Raw genomic sequence first — 18,414 nt, 5'->3', positions numbered from 1 at the left:
ACTCTGGGGTTGCGCGCCCATCTCGCTTAAGAGGCCAGGGGCCAGCGCTGTCCGAAGACACTTCCGGGTCATGTGGCTAGCGTGACGAAGCTGCTCTGGCGAGCCAGCACCAGCGCAGCACACGGAAAAGCCGTTTACCTTCCCGCTAGGAAGCGGTCCCTATTTATCTACTTGCGCCCAGGGGTGCTTTCGAACTGCTAGGTTGGCAGGCGCTGGGACCGAGCAACGGGAGTGCACCCCGCTGCGGGGATTCGAACCGCCGACCTTCTGATCGGCAAGTCCTAGGCGCCGAGGTTTTACCCACAGTGCCACCCGCGGAGGGAGCTCTTGCATGAGTGTAATTCCATTTGTGGTTTCTGGATCCAACTCTGTGGTTGAACAAAAGAGGTTGTGTTGGAATTGGCGGCCCACGAAATTGTATGAAATTTGTATAATTGCAGTTATATAAGACTGCAGTCTAAACTTTCCCCCACTTTTTATTTATTTGTTTAAAGTATTTTTATTAAATTTTATCCATACAACCCAGATAACAAAAGAGAACCTCACGAGACAAACACATCATGACTATACAATAAAAATGTCCATTGCTCCCCTTTGTTGTTATAGCAGAATGATTGTTCTCTTCATCTCATTTTTTAAAAAAGTCTGTAGTTTTTAAGATGCTTTCAGTAAGAGATCAGGGGAGAGCAAATGGTAAGAGTATTCTGAAGGTGATGAAGGTGCAAGGGAGAATATATTAGTGGCACATTCACTATGCTTATGTTTCTTGCTATTTGGGGAAAAAAAGGGACCTCTAGCAAACAGGTTGCAGTGTGGAGTGTTCCTCTTCAGGTTTCCCCTTCCATTCCCCTTCCATGTGGTTTTCTGCCCCCTCTCCCCAGTCAATCAGCATTCTGTATCCACTAAGTATACTCAGTACCCATCATCCCCTCCACCCAATGTTAGGATTCCTGCCCCCTCCCCATTTTTTATGTCTACAAACCTCAGAGTTTCTGCGAGCCTATGACTCCCTCTGTCTTGTGCATAGATGAGGCCATTTTGGCTACCTGAAAATCTCCCCTTGAATAATTGGGTTAATTCCCAGGAAAGTTTTAAATGTGTACACTTCCACATTTTCGTGCATTACACAATACTAAATGAAACTTGCTATACTAGACTGTATAACCTGAAACTTCTTTTTCTTGTGAATGTTTTCCTCATAGATGTTTGGAAACTGGACCTTTGGGACACTGGTATTCACTGTGCTGGTATTCACTGTTACCTTGAAGGTATGATCTCCTACATGTGTGTTGAAACCAAACTGGCATCGCTTCCTGAAGCATGTTCCAATATGAAGGAAGGCTAAAAAGTTTTAGACTTCCTCATTCCTAAACTGCCTCAGCCCAGTATACCTGAAGGAGCGTGTCCATCCCCATTGTTCTGCCCGGACACTGAGGTCCAGCGCCGAGGGCCTTCTGGCAGTTCCCTCGCTGCGAGAAGCCAAGTTACAGGGAACCAGGCAGAGGGCCTTCTCAGTACTGGCACCCGCCCTGTGGAACGCCCTCCCACCAGATGTCCAAGAGAACAACAACTACCAGACTTTTAGAAGACATCTGAAGACAGCCCTGTTTAGGGAAGCTTTTAATGTTTAACAGACTATTGTATTTTAATATTTTGCTGGAAGCCGCCCAGAGTGGCTGGGGAAACCCAACCAGATAATTAATAATAATAATAATAATAATAATAATAATAATAATTTATTCAGAAAAAAGACGGAGGTTTATAAGCTTATGGATTATATGGAAAACTGAATAGAGAGAGGTTCTTTCCCCTTTCTTCTCTTATAATAGCGGAATTTGAAAATATCCAGTGAAATATATTGGCAGTCAGTTCAGGACAAAAACAAATATGGGTGAATGAATGGGAAAAGCCCATCAAAACAAAAATGTTTTCAGTTGTTTTCAGAGAGTACAAGTAGTGGTTGCTTGTCATTCTATGAGACAAATGCTGTTCCATAGGGGCAGCCACAGAGAAAGCCCTGCTCTGCCCTACTGTGGAGCAGGCTTCTGATATTTTAGAGACTTGGGGGGGAAAACCCCTCTCCTGCTGAATACACTAGTGAGTAAATAAGGGATAAGATGGTCTCTCAAGTAATCTGCTCCAGGGCTGTATGGGGCCTGGTATGTTAGCACCAAAACTTTAATCTTGGCCTGGTAGCAGATTGGCAGTAGTTTTCCCTCGCAAGCCTTCTAGCCACCATGTTCTGTACTAGCTGCAGCCTCCAGACCAATCTCAAAGGTAGCCACACAAAGTGCGCATTGCAGAAATCCAACCTTGAAGTTACCAATACATGGGAAACTTGTGAAGCCACCCTGATCCAGGAACAGCTGCCATTGTCTTCCAGCTGAAGCTGGTAGAAAGCTTTCCTAGCCATTGAGGTCCACTGCATCTCCAGTGACCGAGTTGGGTCTGGGAGCCCTCCCAGACATTGTGCCTTCTCCATCAGGCAGAGTGTGACACCATGCAATTAATAATACTAAGGAACTTGGTGGACTTATGGGCTGGAGATGTGTTTGTTCTGTCCTATTCCCTTGTAAAAGGATGTTTTGGAACCTTTACAGTAGCTAGTGCAGAATGTGGTGTCCCACTTATTGACAGGTATGGACCAGATTTTGTGTATCTCCCCTGTACTTCAAAGCCCTAAACAGAAGGAGAGAGCTTTCTGTTTGCATTTGGCTGGGTCACTGCAGAAAGCAGAATTCTGGATTAGACATTTGGACTGATCTAGCAGTGCTCTTCTTATGTTCCCCTGTCCCTGTTTCTCAGAAATACCTTCTCTCCACAGAGAATCTCGATAAAAGCAGCCACCTGCCTTAACCCATCTGCTTGAATAGCTTGTGGTGCACTTTTAGTTACTGTTGAATAAAGAACCAGCATTACTGCCCCTTGGGACTTGTTGCTTATTGCACAAGAAACAGTCAATGTGTATTTCTACCAGGGCTTGATTTGAGGCAGCCTATGGCCTGCTTTTCATTCATACGAACTACATGTGAAAACAAAAACACCTCTTAGCATCTGTGCTTACCAGCTTCTACGCATATATAATTACAGTGGTACCTCGGGTTACATACGCTTCAGGTTACATACGCTTCAGGTTACATACGCTTCAGGTTACACACTCCGCTAACCCAGAAATAATAATAACCCAGTTTCAGGTTAAGAACAGACCTCCGGAACGAATTAAGTACTTAACCCAAGGTACCACTGTAAAGAGTAGAACTATCTGGCCAAAGCATTATTGTGTAGTTTTCAGGCAAACTTAATTCTGGCACATTTTGCTTAGGAAAAAACTGATTGATAGTTATCTCAATGGATGGATTATGGTCCCAAAATTCTTTTAAGTAAGTGATTCTTGAGAATTGAATTAAAGAAAGGCCATAGTTCAGTAGTAGAACATCTGCTTTGCTTGCATAAAATCCCCGATTCGGTCTCTGGAATATCCAGGTAGGGCTAAGAATGTCTCTGCCTGAAACCCTGGAGAGCCTTATGTAGAACGCCATGAAAGGAAGTCTGTTCCTAGCATATAAAGGAGATTGTCAGCTTTGTTGACTTGTTTAAGAGTTAATTTTCAGTGGTTGCCCATCACATTTGTTTTGTATGTTTAAAAGTTATAGGAGGTACATGTCATGTCGAGTCCAACATGTTAAATGTATGTGTGAAACTGAATACTCACATATTCATATTGCCATCTATCCTCAGGCGATGATCTAAATATATATATATATATACATTTTTACAGCTTGCACTGGATACACACTACTGGACTTGGATCAATCACTTTGTGATCTGGGGATCACTGCTTTTCTACATTGTCTTTTCCCTTCTCTGGGGAGGGATCATCTGGTAAGAAACATCTGTGAAGCACAATTGAAAATGCCACTTCTGGAATCGCATACAAGGGATGGCAGACTATTTATTTATTTAAAAATATTAATAACCCACACTTCAGGCAGCATAGCCCTAGCCACGATGCCTCTAATCTGCCTCTTCTGTCTGAGACAATATGCTTCTTAATTCCAGTTTCTGAGAGTCACAAGGGGGCAGAGTGCTGTTTCACTTAGGTTCTGCTTTTGGGCCGGCCACTGAGAACAGCAGGCTGGACTAGCTAGGCTTGACCCAGAAGGCTCTTCTTTTAATGCAAAGAGAAATTTTATGAAACACTAATACCTTGAACCTAGCCACAATTTGACAGTGAGGTAAGAGTAAGGATAAGAATGGCCGCCGAGACCATATAAACACTGGTCCTGAAAGACCTACATTGGCTCCCAGTACATTTCCGAGCACAATTCAAAGTGTTGGTGCTGACCTTTAAAGCCCTAAATGGCCTCGGCTCAGTATACCTGAAGGAGCGTCTCCACCCCTATTGTTGTGCCCGGACACTGAGGTCCTCCTCCAAGGATCTTCTGGTGGTCCTCTCACTGCGACAAGTGAGCTTACAGGGAACCAGGCAGAGGGCCTTCTCGGTGGTGGCGTCTGCCCTGTGGAACGCCCTCCCATCACATGTCAAGGAAATAAACAACTTTCTGATTTTTAGAAGACATCTGAAGGCTTCAGAAGACAAACTTCAGGGAAGTTTTTAATGGTTGATGTTTTATCGTGTTTTTAATATTCTGTTGGGTGCCATCCCGAGTGGCTGGGGAAACCCAACCAGATGAGTGGGGTATAAATAAATAAGCAAACATTATTATTATTATTATTATTATTATTATTATTATTATTATTACTGCATGCTGAAACCATCTATATTTTGAGTTTGACTTCATTTATCCACCGTGGTTGTGTTCTGTTTTTCTTCTGCCCAATTAGGCCTTTTCTCAATTACCAGAGGATGTACTATGTGTTCATGCAAATGCTGTCTAGCGGTCCTGCATGGCTGGCTATTATTATGCTCATAACGGTGAGCCTTCTTCCAGATGTTCTGAAGAAAATTTTATGCAGGCAATTATGGCCTACAGCAACAGAAAGAATCCAGGTAAACATCCCATAGTCTTGATAATTGATGATGGATGCCTAATCTTAGATTTATAGCCCAATCTCAGAGAAGTCTGCTCAGTTCCACCGAGGTCAAAGGGGACTTATTTTTACAAACAAATGTGGCTGGATTTGCACGCTTAAGGTTAGTACTAGTGCCCCGCTGAAAACCTGCCCTCTAAGTCTCTTTTCCTCACCACCAAAGTGGCTTCCATTTTTCTCTCGCGTTTTCAGAATTGTTTCTAATTTCAGTGAGTTCTGGTGTGAGCACACCTGATGGTTGTGAGGTGGCCAAGGGTGGTGTGTGAGGTTTGCTTTCCAATAAATTTGTATTTATTTATTTTACTCAGTTTATATCCTGCCCCCCCCCCAAAAAAAACCCATTTCGCTAGTACCCTGCAGCATGCTTCCAGATATGAAAAAGCCCCAAGATACGAGTTAATATAGACATACACAGACATTTTAAACTCACATAACCTCCGTTCTAAAACAGCTGCACTGGTTTGTTTCTAGTCCGAATTTAGGGTGCTCACATTAGTGTTTAAAAGCCCTAAATGTCTTAGCTGTCAAATGTCTGAAAGACAGTCTCCTTCTCTACAGATGCCCTATTCAGATTAGTAGAGGTGCGGGCCACATGACAGTGAGAGAGGTCTTTCCCCTGTAGCAGCCTCTAAGCTGTGCTATTCCCACCCCCCACAAACACATAGAGGTGCACCTAACACTATGCAGGCACCCTAATTTTCCGATTGTAAATTGCTTAACTGATTTTATTGTATTTTCATATCGTTGTAACCCACCTTGGGTAGGTGGATAAGAAAGTATAATCATTTAAGTATCTGGGAAAAGTGCAAGTTCAAACAGATGCAGGGCTGATATTTGTTAATTTTGTAATAACCTCCCCCCCCCCAAATGTCCCCTTTCTGTTATTTTCAGTGGCACAAAACAACATGAAACTGTTCAGCAGCCTGTTTTAAACTTGGTTAACTTATAATGGTAACCTATTCAAATTAGCATTGATACCTTCAGCTCCCTCCTTCCAAACAAGTCCGCTGAGTTTTATTTTCTACATTTATGTATCACTTTATTGCCCATTGTATTTGAAGAAGCTTTCAGTCTAGAATACTGGCTTAGAATATAATAAACATGATTAAAAAATGAGAGGAAGCAAATTCAGGTATGCAAAGTATTTTTAGGCAAAATAAATTTAAAAATCATTCATTAAAGATAATAACTGGAACCATCAGTACAATTTAGTACATTGTCAATTTAGAAATTATAGTGAACTTTGAATGATAACGTGTGTTGCATGTTTAACTAGAATACTGAAGCTGCTTGTTTCTGAAGCCTAGTTTCTAGAAAGATTATCCTGAAATTTCAACAGATGCTTTTCATATTAAAGACATTGTTTAATGAAAACTGCATCATATTTCTGTTAGCAATATTTCATCTCCTTCATTAATCTGTTGTTTCTTTAATTCCCTCTATTTGATGAATAGCTAAAAATATTCTTGAATTTCAAATATCTGTGTAGCTACATGATGAAGCATCAAATTAGTTTCATACACCTGTGGCTTCTCTTGTGTTAATAATTTGAAAATGAAAGTCTACCTGGTTTGGGCACTATTCTCACTTACCACTTCCTTATGTGCTGTGGGAGAAAATAAGATCACTCACCAAGTTCTCCTGTTCTAGCAGAATTTAGATACCCCTGTCCTGAGTAAACTGTAGCCCTTGAGTAGGATGTACACATGTAAAATCCAACTTGCGTGGTCCTAAATCAAGCAGATAATTCCTGGGCTTTTGAAGAGGAATCAATTGCACAATTTGCATTTATATACATTGGATTTGCCTGTGCATAGCCTATTCAATTTGCATGGATCTCTAGTGGTGTTGGAGGCAAGGCAGACATACCTGACTGCTGGGTTGGGGTTGAAAGATGCAATTTCATTCCTCTGCTGTGTGTAAAGAGAGGTAGGAGAGAATTTCATCTGGACGAGGCCAATTAATTGTTCGCAAAGAATTGAAGATACAAAGCTTTTGCAGCACTGAAACAAACACTGCCATCAGTTTGCCGGTGGTTATACATAGTAAATAAATTGCAAGCCAGGATGTTTAAGATTAGTAGGCTTGCCATATGTCAGGAAAATTCCTGACATGTCCTTTATGGAAAAAGATACAGCTCCGAAAGCTAAAAATCACTAGCTCAACAACTTTGTGGGTGTCAGAAATTTTACTTTTTGAAATATGGCGACTCTAAGATCAGAGTTCCTAGCCAGATTAAAATACCAGTATTTGGAGAGGGTTAGGAGGGCAAGGGCAGGTATTCTGATATCAAAATTTGGCATAAATGTTTCCATGCTATTCAGCAGCAGCAGACAACATGGTGGACCACAGCCACTCGCTTGAACTTTAATCATCTGTGTCACTGCTACTTACCAGGAGATAGAAGGGGAGGGGCAAGGCAGGGGCAAAGCCAGCACAATATGAACACACTGGTGGTGTAAATCTGCCACTCCCACTGGTGTATTTGCACCACTCTGGCCTTTCCTCTTCCCTCCTGAATATCATTGCATTTCTCCAAAGCAGCCTGACTTGCAAGGCGAAAACCTGACGCTGGAATTTAAGCAAAAATGTAATTCCAGACATGGTTGCAAGTTGAACCATGGTTGTTCAGCAGAAGCCACTGGATTGGTCTATGTGTTACTTTATTTTAACATGTTCACCAAATTTGCCCTGCCAAAATCATCCCCACCTGGTATTGAATACTGAGTGACTTGCCTTCTTGTTAATCCCCAGCTGATGATTTTAGAGAGATCACCAATATTTAGATATTATGTAAAAGAAAATCTTGCTCGCCTGTATAATCCACATCGTACTGACTCTTATGTAATAATCTGAATGACCCAATTTTTGGTAATCATAACTGGACCATGGGAATAGCTTGAAGTTCAAAGCGAAGAACCAAATTAGCGTACTGTAGCCTGTAAAAAAATTACAGGAATAGTATGGAAATAATTCAGTACGATTAGGAAGCTGAACAATCCCTTAGCATTTTGACAATTGCCCTTAGAGTTATGGTGGTCACCTAACAGAAGCTGGTAAAAACTATTAACACACTGGATGTCTGTCTACTTGAGCAAGACATCTAGAAAAGGGCATAGTAAGGGAACTATGTGCTGTGATTTTAAGAAGTCTTGTATTGCAAGTTTTAAGTGACTAGATCTAATGGGTGGAATAAGAACTGTCTAGTATTTCCTTCCTAGGCAACTTGTTGCTTGTATTTGTAATATGCACTAGAAAGCCTTTAGCATTTAATCAGATTTATTCCTTGTGTTTCTTCTTTTCCCTCTCCCAATATGCTCCTGTCTTCCAACCTCCTTTTCCTAAATAACTGCTACCTTGCTTTAAACTGTAAATGATGTACACGGGTACTTTCTTCAACCTTCTGGGGGAAATCAGACTAAACATCAGTGCCTTTCTGTTGAGCAGTCCACCATCTTTATGCTTTCTCAGACTTCAAGCAGTCTAAGTTTCTAATGGAGCAAAAGGTGATTTTTTCCCCTGCCTTTCTGCATGCTTGGCCATTTCGTTCAGAGGACTTTAGAAAGTGTGTCCACAGTTCATATGATATTAGTCATGCTTCATATCCAAACTGTACGTTAAACCTCCTGGTACTTACAACATGTTCTGTCGACATTCCCTCTCTTCGCTTTTCTAAAAGTATCTGTATACCATAAATAGTTATGTGCACTTAACTGGTCATTCCTTGTATGTGAATAGCATAATATGCATTGCAAGAACTGTCCATTTTAAGTAGTGATGGTTCTTGATAGATCAATGCACATTGTGCTTGCATTGTGAGTTGCAATCACCTCAGTGGACTGTTTGTCAGACACAAGTGTGATGGGAGCTCCTGAGCAATTGGGTAGTTCAGATGTACACAAGTCTGGTTAGATCTTGAGGCTTGTGCACACCATCCTTACACATGTCATTTTGCTGTTTTATTTCCTGGTCTGAGGTAAACCAAAGTTTGGGACTTCATTCACACCTGCAAACTATGGTTTGTGCTTTTCCTGCAAACCCAGATCAGAAACCAGGGTAGTTTGTACATGACCTGGTTTGAACTTAGAAATTTAACTGTATTCTTCAGCTTTTCTCTTTCCATTTTAACAAATTCCCAATTCATTGTGTTTCTCGCTTTATATTCAGCTATCACCTCTGTATGTGGTGAGCAAGATCACTGTTTCATGACTCTACAGGGTTGTTGTTTTTTTAAAAAACAAAACCTGACTTTTTAAAGTCTTCTTTTGCTGTTGGTGTTTTCAGAATGTTTAATATTGATATTTGTGCAAACTGCTTTGGGATATTATAATCAATGGATCTGCAAAAGCTTTGGAGGAATCGGTCTCTTTTGGTAAACCAAATCTTGTTTCTGTTTTCTGTTTCAAGAGTCATGACCCCAGTCACAATATTCATCTAATTTGAATATTTAGCTGGTGATAAGGCGGGCATTCTTTCATTCCAGCGTATGCCTACTATACATAATTATCCTTATTTTGAATTACAAATTTGTTTTTATGTGTTAACTTTTCTGCTTAATTCTTCTTTCCTCCTCTTTAATATTAAGAATCTTAGTGTAAACTTGATGCCAGTTTCAAACTTTCATACTTGAAGAACACTGAATTGCTATACCCTTTCCTCATTTACATGAATCTGCTAAAAACCTCAAAATGTCTTCCTTTAATTAAAATGTCAAGCAGTAAATATGAAACAATGTGATAAGAGTTTAAATCCTGTGATGGTGGTAGTTAAATGATACATATAGGGTGACCTTCATATTGGCCTTTATATGGACATATTAGAAGATTACCTCCTACTTAAGAAGCTAACGCCCTCTCCAGAAGTAGAAAGGGACAGTCCATTTGCAACTGGGACAAATGTTGTAGGACTTTAAGGCTGTTGCAAACAATAATCTCAAATGCACTTTCCCCCCATTTCCACTGTGAAATAGGGCAAGGAGGGTCTGAAATAATATACATCTGCTAGTAAACTCTAATACAATAACTGCTTCTTGTTCGTTTGTTCATTTCTTATTAACAGTGTTGATGATTTGGCATATGTTAGCCATCCTAACACTGCACTTGTTATTTCCCTCTCCAATACCGTGAGATGTCCATATTGAGCAATAGTCTCAGTGTTTTTCCTCATCCTTGCAGAAGAGTACGAAACATAAAACTGCCCTTAATGCACTGGCGAACAACGATGGGCCACTCCTTGAAGGACCCCTTTCTGCTTCCGAGGCATAATTAGATCACTGATAGGTAACAGTATTGCACGTGTTACCGTTTGGTAATTTCTGTTGGTGTGCTGTGGTGTTTTCAAAGAGAAAACTTCTTCCTCCAGAGTTTTTGCTGTGCCTTATCAAATTAAATATAATCTCTGCAGTTTTTGATATCGCAGTCTGTTCTCAATGCATTTCAGAGTACAGGTAAGTTTTGGGGGGTTTTGTGTAGTATTTTGGGTGTGTCTTCCGGGAAGGTTGAGATTTAGAAGCTGCATGTTTTGTTCTGATTTTTTTTACTCTGATTCTAATGGGATTTATGTGCATGGTTGCAGCTTTAATTAAATATGAATTGTAAGCTGTTTTGTGTCAATCGCTATTCTTCAAATGAGATTCAGCATGAGCCACAAGTATTTGGATTCAGATTAAATTAGTAACATTGGTTTGAGCAGAATTCAGAATCCCATTTGCCCCCCTCAAATATATCTGCATAATTTCCAAATATCATGAATCCATGATATTGGGTCCTGCCTTCTCAGTGCCCTGTCTTTTACCTTTGGATGTGGAAATATGATAAAGCAAAATTTCAAACGGCATCAGCTTTTAGCCTGGCTAAACAAATGTAAGGCAAAGGCTACAGACTCCCAAAAATTGGGGGAAAGCAGATGCACAAGGGCACATATATCTGCTAGAGTCTTCATATCTCCCCACAGGGAACATTTGCAACTTGGTTTTTTACAAGTCACAAGTAATAGCAAGAAGCAAAAGTATTTCATCTCAGCCACACATTTATTCAAAGATAAAAACAGCCCTCAGAAAAGGAAGTGCTTTAATTTCCAAAGTGACACAAATGCCCAGATGATTGGGATTCCTAAAATAGCTTCTATAAAGTAACACGCTCCATGGAGATCAGGAGAGTGTATTCAAATTCCCATCTGTTCTGGTGCAGAGTAGCCTTCCGGACATTTCCTAAATACAGGCTAGGAACAGTAATGGCAGTATAAATTAACTTATCAATTTAAATTTATCTGCTAGCTACTGAGAAAAATATCAACCATATCAGTCATTCCAAATATCAAAAGATTATCAGACATCCAAATGGCAGGATAAAAGTGGTTCATATCCGAGTATCTTATTTCTCCTAAGCAAAATGTTAACAAAAAGTTGTTCTGCATGTAAAAGAAGATGAAATTGTGAATTAAAATAAATTGAAATTACTCCTCTGTTGAGGCTGTGTCTGCATTTTTAAATGAGCCAAACAGTGGTGCTCTATTGGCAATTTATATGTCTCCATCTGGCCATATTGCCCCTATGCTATGCTAGGTACCACCTTAAAGCCTTTCAGTTAATTACTATGATGACAGCTTCATAACCTATTACTTGTTTTCTTGGCAGAATAAATCAAGCCATGGTCGGGACCATTTTTCAGAATTCACACCTCTTGCCTCTCTGAAGAGTCCAAGATACAGGAGCAATGACTGCAGAAATACCCCAGCAAGAAGGTCTAGTTCTCATTCTAAAAAAACAATGTTTACGCATTGGAGAAACTATGATTATTCAGTACTCCCTTCCATCTTTGGCTATTCCAATAATAAGCGTTGTGATTCCAGTGCCAGGTACTACCACAGGGGTTCAGGTCTGGAAACATCCCTATGAGAGATCACCAACTCAAGCCTTTAAGAACTAGCAACTATTCCTTCCTCTCATTCCAAGCCCCGCTCCTACTACATCTGCAAATGACCATTTAACAGCACTGATTGAAATTTTGCTGGCTTTAACTGTCCGATGTAATAGTCTGACAAACTGGATCAAAGAGCATGGAGTACAAATCTTTCCCAGGAGTCTTGCCCTTCCTTATTATGTTCTAAACTGTTGAAGCAATGGATTTTTCTACACAGTCTGGGACTGTGAGGATGAACAGCACTGTAATTTCACTCCATCCTGTCAAAAACCTTTGTATGTTTATTGACTCCCATCATCTCTTTTCCTTTATTACTTGAAAGAGTCCTGCTTTAGTCAAACGTCGTCTTCTGAGATCAGTGGTTAAAATTTTGTCAACCCTCTAACTAAGCAACGGTCTCAGACCCCCAGTGAAAGTCGCTGAGAACATATTTCATAGGTGCTGTTTCTGACTGGTGTTTGTCTTTTCTTTGCTTTCTCTGTAGAACAAACTGGTGTTTCCTCTGTGCAAATCTGCTTTCAAGAAACACTCTCTAATATCCATTTTATTGTAAGTCACCAAGTAGGACGTCTATGTGTGATTTTAAGACCCAACACCCTTCCCCACACTTTAGACCAATACATTTTTACTTAGACTGCCTACAGACCTTTGGGAAGTCAAGCTGGCTAGCAAACGAGTGAAGTGGCCACTGTAGGTATTGAGTTGAAAATAATTACTGAATTTAAGAATTTAGTCTTAGAAATTTAAAGAACGAACAAGTATTCTACCATTTTGCTACCTCTAAAGTAGAGTACGGATGTATTAGGAAGTGCTTTGCTACCCGAAGTTTTTGTTTTTTGTTTTTCCCCCTGTTGTGGAAAGGAAGTAATTGCTTCCATAACAGCTCAACTAGATAATACTGTATTTTAAATGCTGGTTTTTAATTTTTGATTTGAACTTTGAAAGGGCGAGGGAGACAGAATGTTTAACAGAATGTCTACTTAGTGACTACTTATATTCGGTAATGACCACTAGGTTAAGTTTCCCCCTTCCTCCTCTTTGAATGTGAATTCAACTATTCTTCAGAAAAGAAAAAAAGATGTGCATGATTATGCAAACGCTTTATCTGTCATTTTAAATCATTACAGCCAGCTTGTACTTCGGCTCTATTCGTGGCTCTAGTTTTGCTGTGTACTGGTTTTGATAATAGCATACACAGATCAGTTCTGTTTCTTTTCTCCCAGTGTTTTATTTAGGGTGTCAACTTTGCCGAAGGATTACTTTGTAGGGAAATGAAAGTTTGTGTGTGGAAGAAAAGGCACAGGTTCTCTCTCTCGCCTTCCCTGAACAGAGATTTGGGGGAGATGGGAACATAATGCTTTGAAAGGCAAATTGTGAACATTTTATTATACCAAAGATTACAGAGACAAGAGAATCTGATGGTAGTTCCCATTCTTCTCAAGTCTCACCCGCCTCATAACGCACAACATCTCAGCGTTTGTCATTTAAAATGAAGCACTTTCCATTTCCAGTGTTGTTCACATACTGATAGTAATATACCGGAAGTTAATGTTTATTTGACATTACATACTTGAATGTCTAGTAGAAATGTCCCCTACATAAAACACTGGTTACAAATATATATTTTTAAAAAATTAACTTGATGTGAGTATTGATTTTATACCTGTAGTAGTGACAAATCTCCTGTTCGGGTGTAGTTAACAAAATTATTTTTAATGGGTTTTTTAGAAATCTTAAAATTGCCTTTGCACTGAAATATTTTTCAATACTGTAGCTATTTATATATCTGTTATATGCATACATTTGTTAACACAACATTTCTATTGTTTTTTAATTGTATGTTTTAGAGAGTTTTTTTATACCTCTGAGTTTTGGATCAGAGTTTAGCTTATAGTGGAATTGTGGTTGAATGTTGAAATTCTGATGAATGTTAAAATTAGAAATAGGTTTGTTGTTTCAGAATCATCCAAAGCTACTGATTTTTTTTAAATTGCTTTTTTGCTTTTGCTTGTGAATAATAGCTTTTAATGTGGTACATTCTGCTTACAACCAGCTGCTGCTATCTACTATTCTTACATTTTTATTCCATGAAGCTTTCTACCAGTTCCTTGTTTTTGTTTTGTTCATTTCCATCTTTTAGCCTTAAGTAAGAAGACCCTTTGCTTGATGATTTGAAAATGCTGCATTCCTGCTCTGCCTACTAACAAAAATGGTTTACTGCAATATTCTTGCATCTCAACTGTTTCCTAAAAAGTGAATGATCTTTCAACAGGCTAAAATATTTAATGGTAGTTTTTGTTTTTTTAAAAAAACAAACACTTATGATTGATTGTATTGCATTAGAAGGAGAAATCGTAGAAACATAGAACTGTACGGTTGGAAGAGACCCTAAGGCTTGTCTAGTCCAACACCTTATAATGCAGGAATCTCAACACCCATCCAGTCTGAAACCACACCAGACCCTGCTTAGCTCTGCAAATGTGCTAGCAGTTTCATTGCTGCACCACTAGGAGGATATTTTTGAATTTAAAGGAGGAATTCTGCTTCCATTAAGCAATCAGAGCTTTAAAAATACACTGTTTAAATGGGGGGAAAGGAAAGGCTCTATAGGCCTTCATTTTCTTTCTGCAATAGATGTCCAGGTGTAATACAGAAGCTAAACTAGTAGGCCTTAGATATTCTTGTGCATAGCAATTTGGTGCAGACATGCTGCAAAGGATGAGAAAACCTAGGACCTTCCAGATGTTGCTGGAACGCAACTTCCGTTATTCCTGAACATTGGCTATGCTCATTGGGGCTGATGGGAGCTGGAGTCTCAACCACATCCGAAGGGCCACAGGCTGGTCACTCCTGTTCTGCACATGAGGATCTGCCCAGCTGAATAAGTGACTGATGCTGTCAGTGGTGAGGCATAACCTAGATTTACTCCATTACCCTTGGAAGATCAGAGTGTCTGAACTGTCAGAATTTGATCATCTGTTCAGCAATGTGCTTGTGTCACAGTTGGTGATGGATGCAGAGGATTTTCCATGTGCATTTGGGGACCAAGTGAGAGAGGAGGAAATAATTCTAGAAGGATGATCAATGTACAGAAACATATTTCCATGCACCCAGCTGGATTAGGAGAATTAGTCAGGCGCAACAACCAACGATCATTAGTAGGGTTGCGACCTGAGTCAAAAATGTAAAATTGATAGAAATTTATATGAAGTGGAAAACTCCATTCCGTGTCACACAAATGGCCTTGTCTGAATTGTTGAACCTCTAATGTGAAAACATTTCAAATGCTTTCATAAATGTGTTGGAACTGGAGGGCATCAACGAAATATCCATTAAGACTAAAACATATACATCCATTGAAACTACTTATTCTTTAGAGTAGCTAGCAGTAATATTCAGATAATTTTGATGGCCCTCAGTAATTATTAATTTATTCAGCTCTTTAATATACAGTATACCATTTATTCACTTGCTTGCATCAGCCTATTTATTCCACTGTAATGCAAGTATCAAACGAAGGAAACTGCACTTGTTGGTGATATCAGTGAGATCATGTTGAGAAGCTTTAATGGAATTCTGTCAGAGTATTATAAGAGAGAAATATGTACATGATTGTACATTGCACAATTGCACACTTCAGTTTATACAGCTTTACCTTTGTCGAAAGAAGTACAGAATTTTAATTGTACATTGTGTCTGAACAAAATTCTGTCTTGTATGCACTATCAATATTCTTTCAGTCTGTAATGTGTAATTGGCAAAAACAAACAAACAGCTTTTTGGGAATGGTGGATCATAGTTATCAGTGCATTAATCATTAAAATATCTTTACTCATCAGCACCAAATACTGACATGTATTTTAAATGGTATAATGATAGGTGCACTTATCTGATGATAATTCAGCCTTCAAAACTACTGTTTAGACTAAGCTATAACACTTCATTAACTGGATCAAAGCAGTCTCAAATACTAAGAATATAAATAAATATAAATATATATGATATACATGTGCATTACTGTAAAGTTTATTTTCAGTGCTGTTTTTAAACTTTCTTTTCCGTAAATACCTAAACATGAATTCTTTATATTAATATTTTTGAACTTTCTGTAGATTGTATAAAGCAGTAGATGTTTAAATCTGCTTGCAATAAAATAAAATTTGCATATTTGTTTTGGGGTGTGTGCTTGTTTTTACTGAGCAAGGTAAATTTAGAGGAGAAGGGGGAAATATATTCAATTCAAAATGAAAATGTTGCATTCAACAGACATTTTGATTTCTAATTGCAGTTTTGCCCATTTGTTTATACGCTGCAGGCATTTACTAGTTCCACATAGAGAGTTTCCGTTAGTGCACCAACTGTGGGAGCTTTCTGGTAGTCACATTAAATCTCAAAACGGTGTGTACAGTGCTAGATTATTTTAATTCCCCATGGTGGTTGCTTTTTAACCATTGAAGATGTGAGAATGCGAATTCCTGCACAGGGCACGCTTTCCTATACGGACTCACACATTATAGCAGGATTTTCAGAACCCAAAATCAGCCCTAACTTTGGATGAAGAAACCCAGAGAGAAGATGTAGGTGTTATGAACAGACTGAAAGAAGAACTATTTTAAGCTTCATATATAGAAACACTTCTGTTGTCATAACAGAATGAAATATAGTTCCTCCTGGTGTTCTTGTGTGGACTAAAATCATAGTGTGTCAAGAAAACAGCCCACCGCCGTATGTTAGATTGTGGTACATTAAAATCTAGCCACTTGGGGGGACAGGGAATTTTTTTTTTTTAATCTGTGACATGACAGGGAGTGGCTGCCTCCATTTAAAGAATGGCAATTTGTATTAAGAACAGAAACAATGCAAAGAGCAGAAACCCTCTGAAAAAATTCAGTGAACAATGCAAGGTGAACAATGCACAATGAAAGCATCCTCTGCAAGAGCCCCAAAAGGCTGCTCACTCAAGACGTTACCTTCGTGAGGGTGGGTTTTTCATGATCACGATCACCCAATAACTGATGCTGAAAAAACAACCACCTGTAACACCTCCATCGTTCTGCCTGGACACTGAGGTCCAGCGCCGAGGGCCTTCTGGCGGTTCCCTCACTGCGAGAAGCCAAGTTACAGGGAACCAGGCAGAGGGCCTTCTCGGTAGTGGCACCCGCCCTGTGGAACCCCCCCCCACCAGATGTCAAAGAGAAAAATAACTACCAAACTTTTAGAAGACATCTGAAGGCAGCCCTTCATTAAAAGGGAAGCTTTTAATGTTTAATAGGTTATTGTATTTTAGTGTTTTGTTGGAAGCCGCCCAGAGTGGCTGGGGAAACCCAGCCAGATGGGCGGGGTATAAATAATATTATTATTATTATTATTTAACCTTTGAAGAGGTAGAATTTTGTATTATCATCTGGAGTTAAGACTCCATGCCTTGAACTTTCCTTTGTTCTGCTTTTCAGTATCAGTTGTACTCTACGCAGCCAGCAATAAAGAAGCCTGTTTGTTTATCTGAAGTGAGAAGTAAGAATTAATTCATTCTGCAGTTGTGATTAGCAGAGCAGGATTGGGTGCTTATTCCTAAAAGGTGAAATAAAGCGATAACTTAAAGTGATCTGAAAAAATATTTACCATAAGTTACCCTTTATTCCTTTACATTACCCACCTAGGGGCTTTCCCCCCTCTTCTTTTTCATGAGTATTTAATGGCAAAGGATGAAAACAGCCCTAGAGGAACAGAAACACTGCTTTGTGTACCCTACAGATCAATGTTTGGTTCGCCATCTAAGCTGTAACTCTGGTCTAATTTCTGATTTTATCAGTGTGCACGGCTCAGCATGAAGCCTTTTCAGGTTTTCTGGGCAGAAAAATCAAACCAGCAACCAGTAAAAAATTGTTTCCAAATGCTTTCCACAATTAGTTTCCAGGTGCTTCTATAGCAACCAGTTAAAAAGCTTTCCATTGGTTGTCGAACAGGAAGTAAAATCTAAAGGTCAGAAACAAGACTAGCAAGAGGGTCCTTCAAGGATGAGTTAATAAACACACCCTAAAGTATTTATTTTCTCTCTTCCCTACTTTTAGGGGACAAGAAAGCTTGCTTTGTTCTGCATATAGTTCTCAGCCCCACTTCTCCTAAACACTTCACTATAGTCACATTGTCATCTGTTCCTACTCTGTACCTAACCCTTATTTCCCCCCGAATCTATGGTGTCAATGATACATGGGTAAAACAGACTTTTGAGAAAGCAAGCTCCGCACTAGTTTTTAACCAGTGTAAACTGTTATTTGTTCACATCCCCTTGTGCAATGTATCCTTATTTTTTCCTGGCATTTATACTATTTTTGTTGTTGTTAATTTGACCTTTATATAGCTCATTATGTACATTAACTTTGGCCACCTCATGAGAAGAGAAGACTCCCTGGAAAAGACCCTGGTGTTGGGAAAGATGAGG

The 18,414-nt window shown here is 39.4% G+C and overlaps 1 protein-coding gene across 3 annotated transcripts in view; it reads left to right on the top strand.

Moving 5' to 3' along the window:
- The window catches only part of ATP11A (ATPase phospholipid transporting 11A), a 111,929-nt gene extending 95,780 nt beyond the window's left edge, over positions 1-16,149 (top strand). Inside the window, exons 26-30 of one of the 3 annotated variants that reach the window (XM_082218566.1) lie at positions 1,203-1,268; positions 3,779-3,882; positions 4,846-5,011; positions 10,227-10,331; positions 11,687-11,815. In XM_082218566.1, coding sequence (XP_082074692.1) covers positions 1,203-1,268; positions 3,779-3,882; positions 4,846-5,011; positions 10,227-10,316 — 426 coding nt within the window. In that variant the 3' untranslated portion in view covers positions 10,317-10,331; positions 11,687-11,815. Of the gene's footprint in view, positions 1-1,202; positions 1,269-3,778; positions 3,883-4,845; positions 5,012-8,469; positions 8,559-10,226; positions 10,332-11,686 lie in introns of those variants that run through there. The other 2 variants (XM_082218565.1, XM_082218567.1) reach the window with 2 other exon arrangements.
- Positions 16,150-18,414: the final 2,265 nt, after the last annotated feature.

This window comes from Podarcis vaucheri (assembly GCF_965113315.1).
Source record: "Podarcis vaucheri genome assembly, chromosome: 4".
NCBI lineage: Eukaryota > Metazoa > Chordata > Lepidosauria > Squamata > Lacertidae > Podarcis > Podarcis vaucheri.
This window is presented reverse-complemented; position numbering and strand designations above follow the sequence as displayed.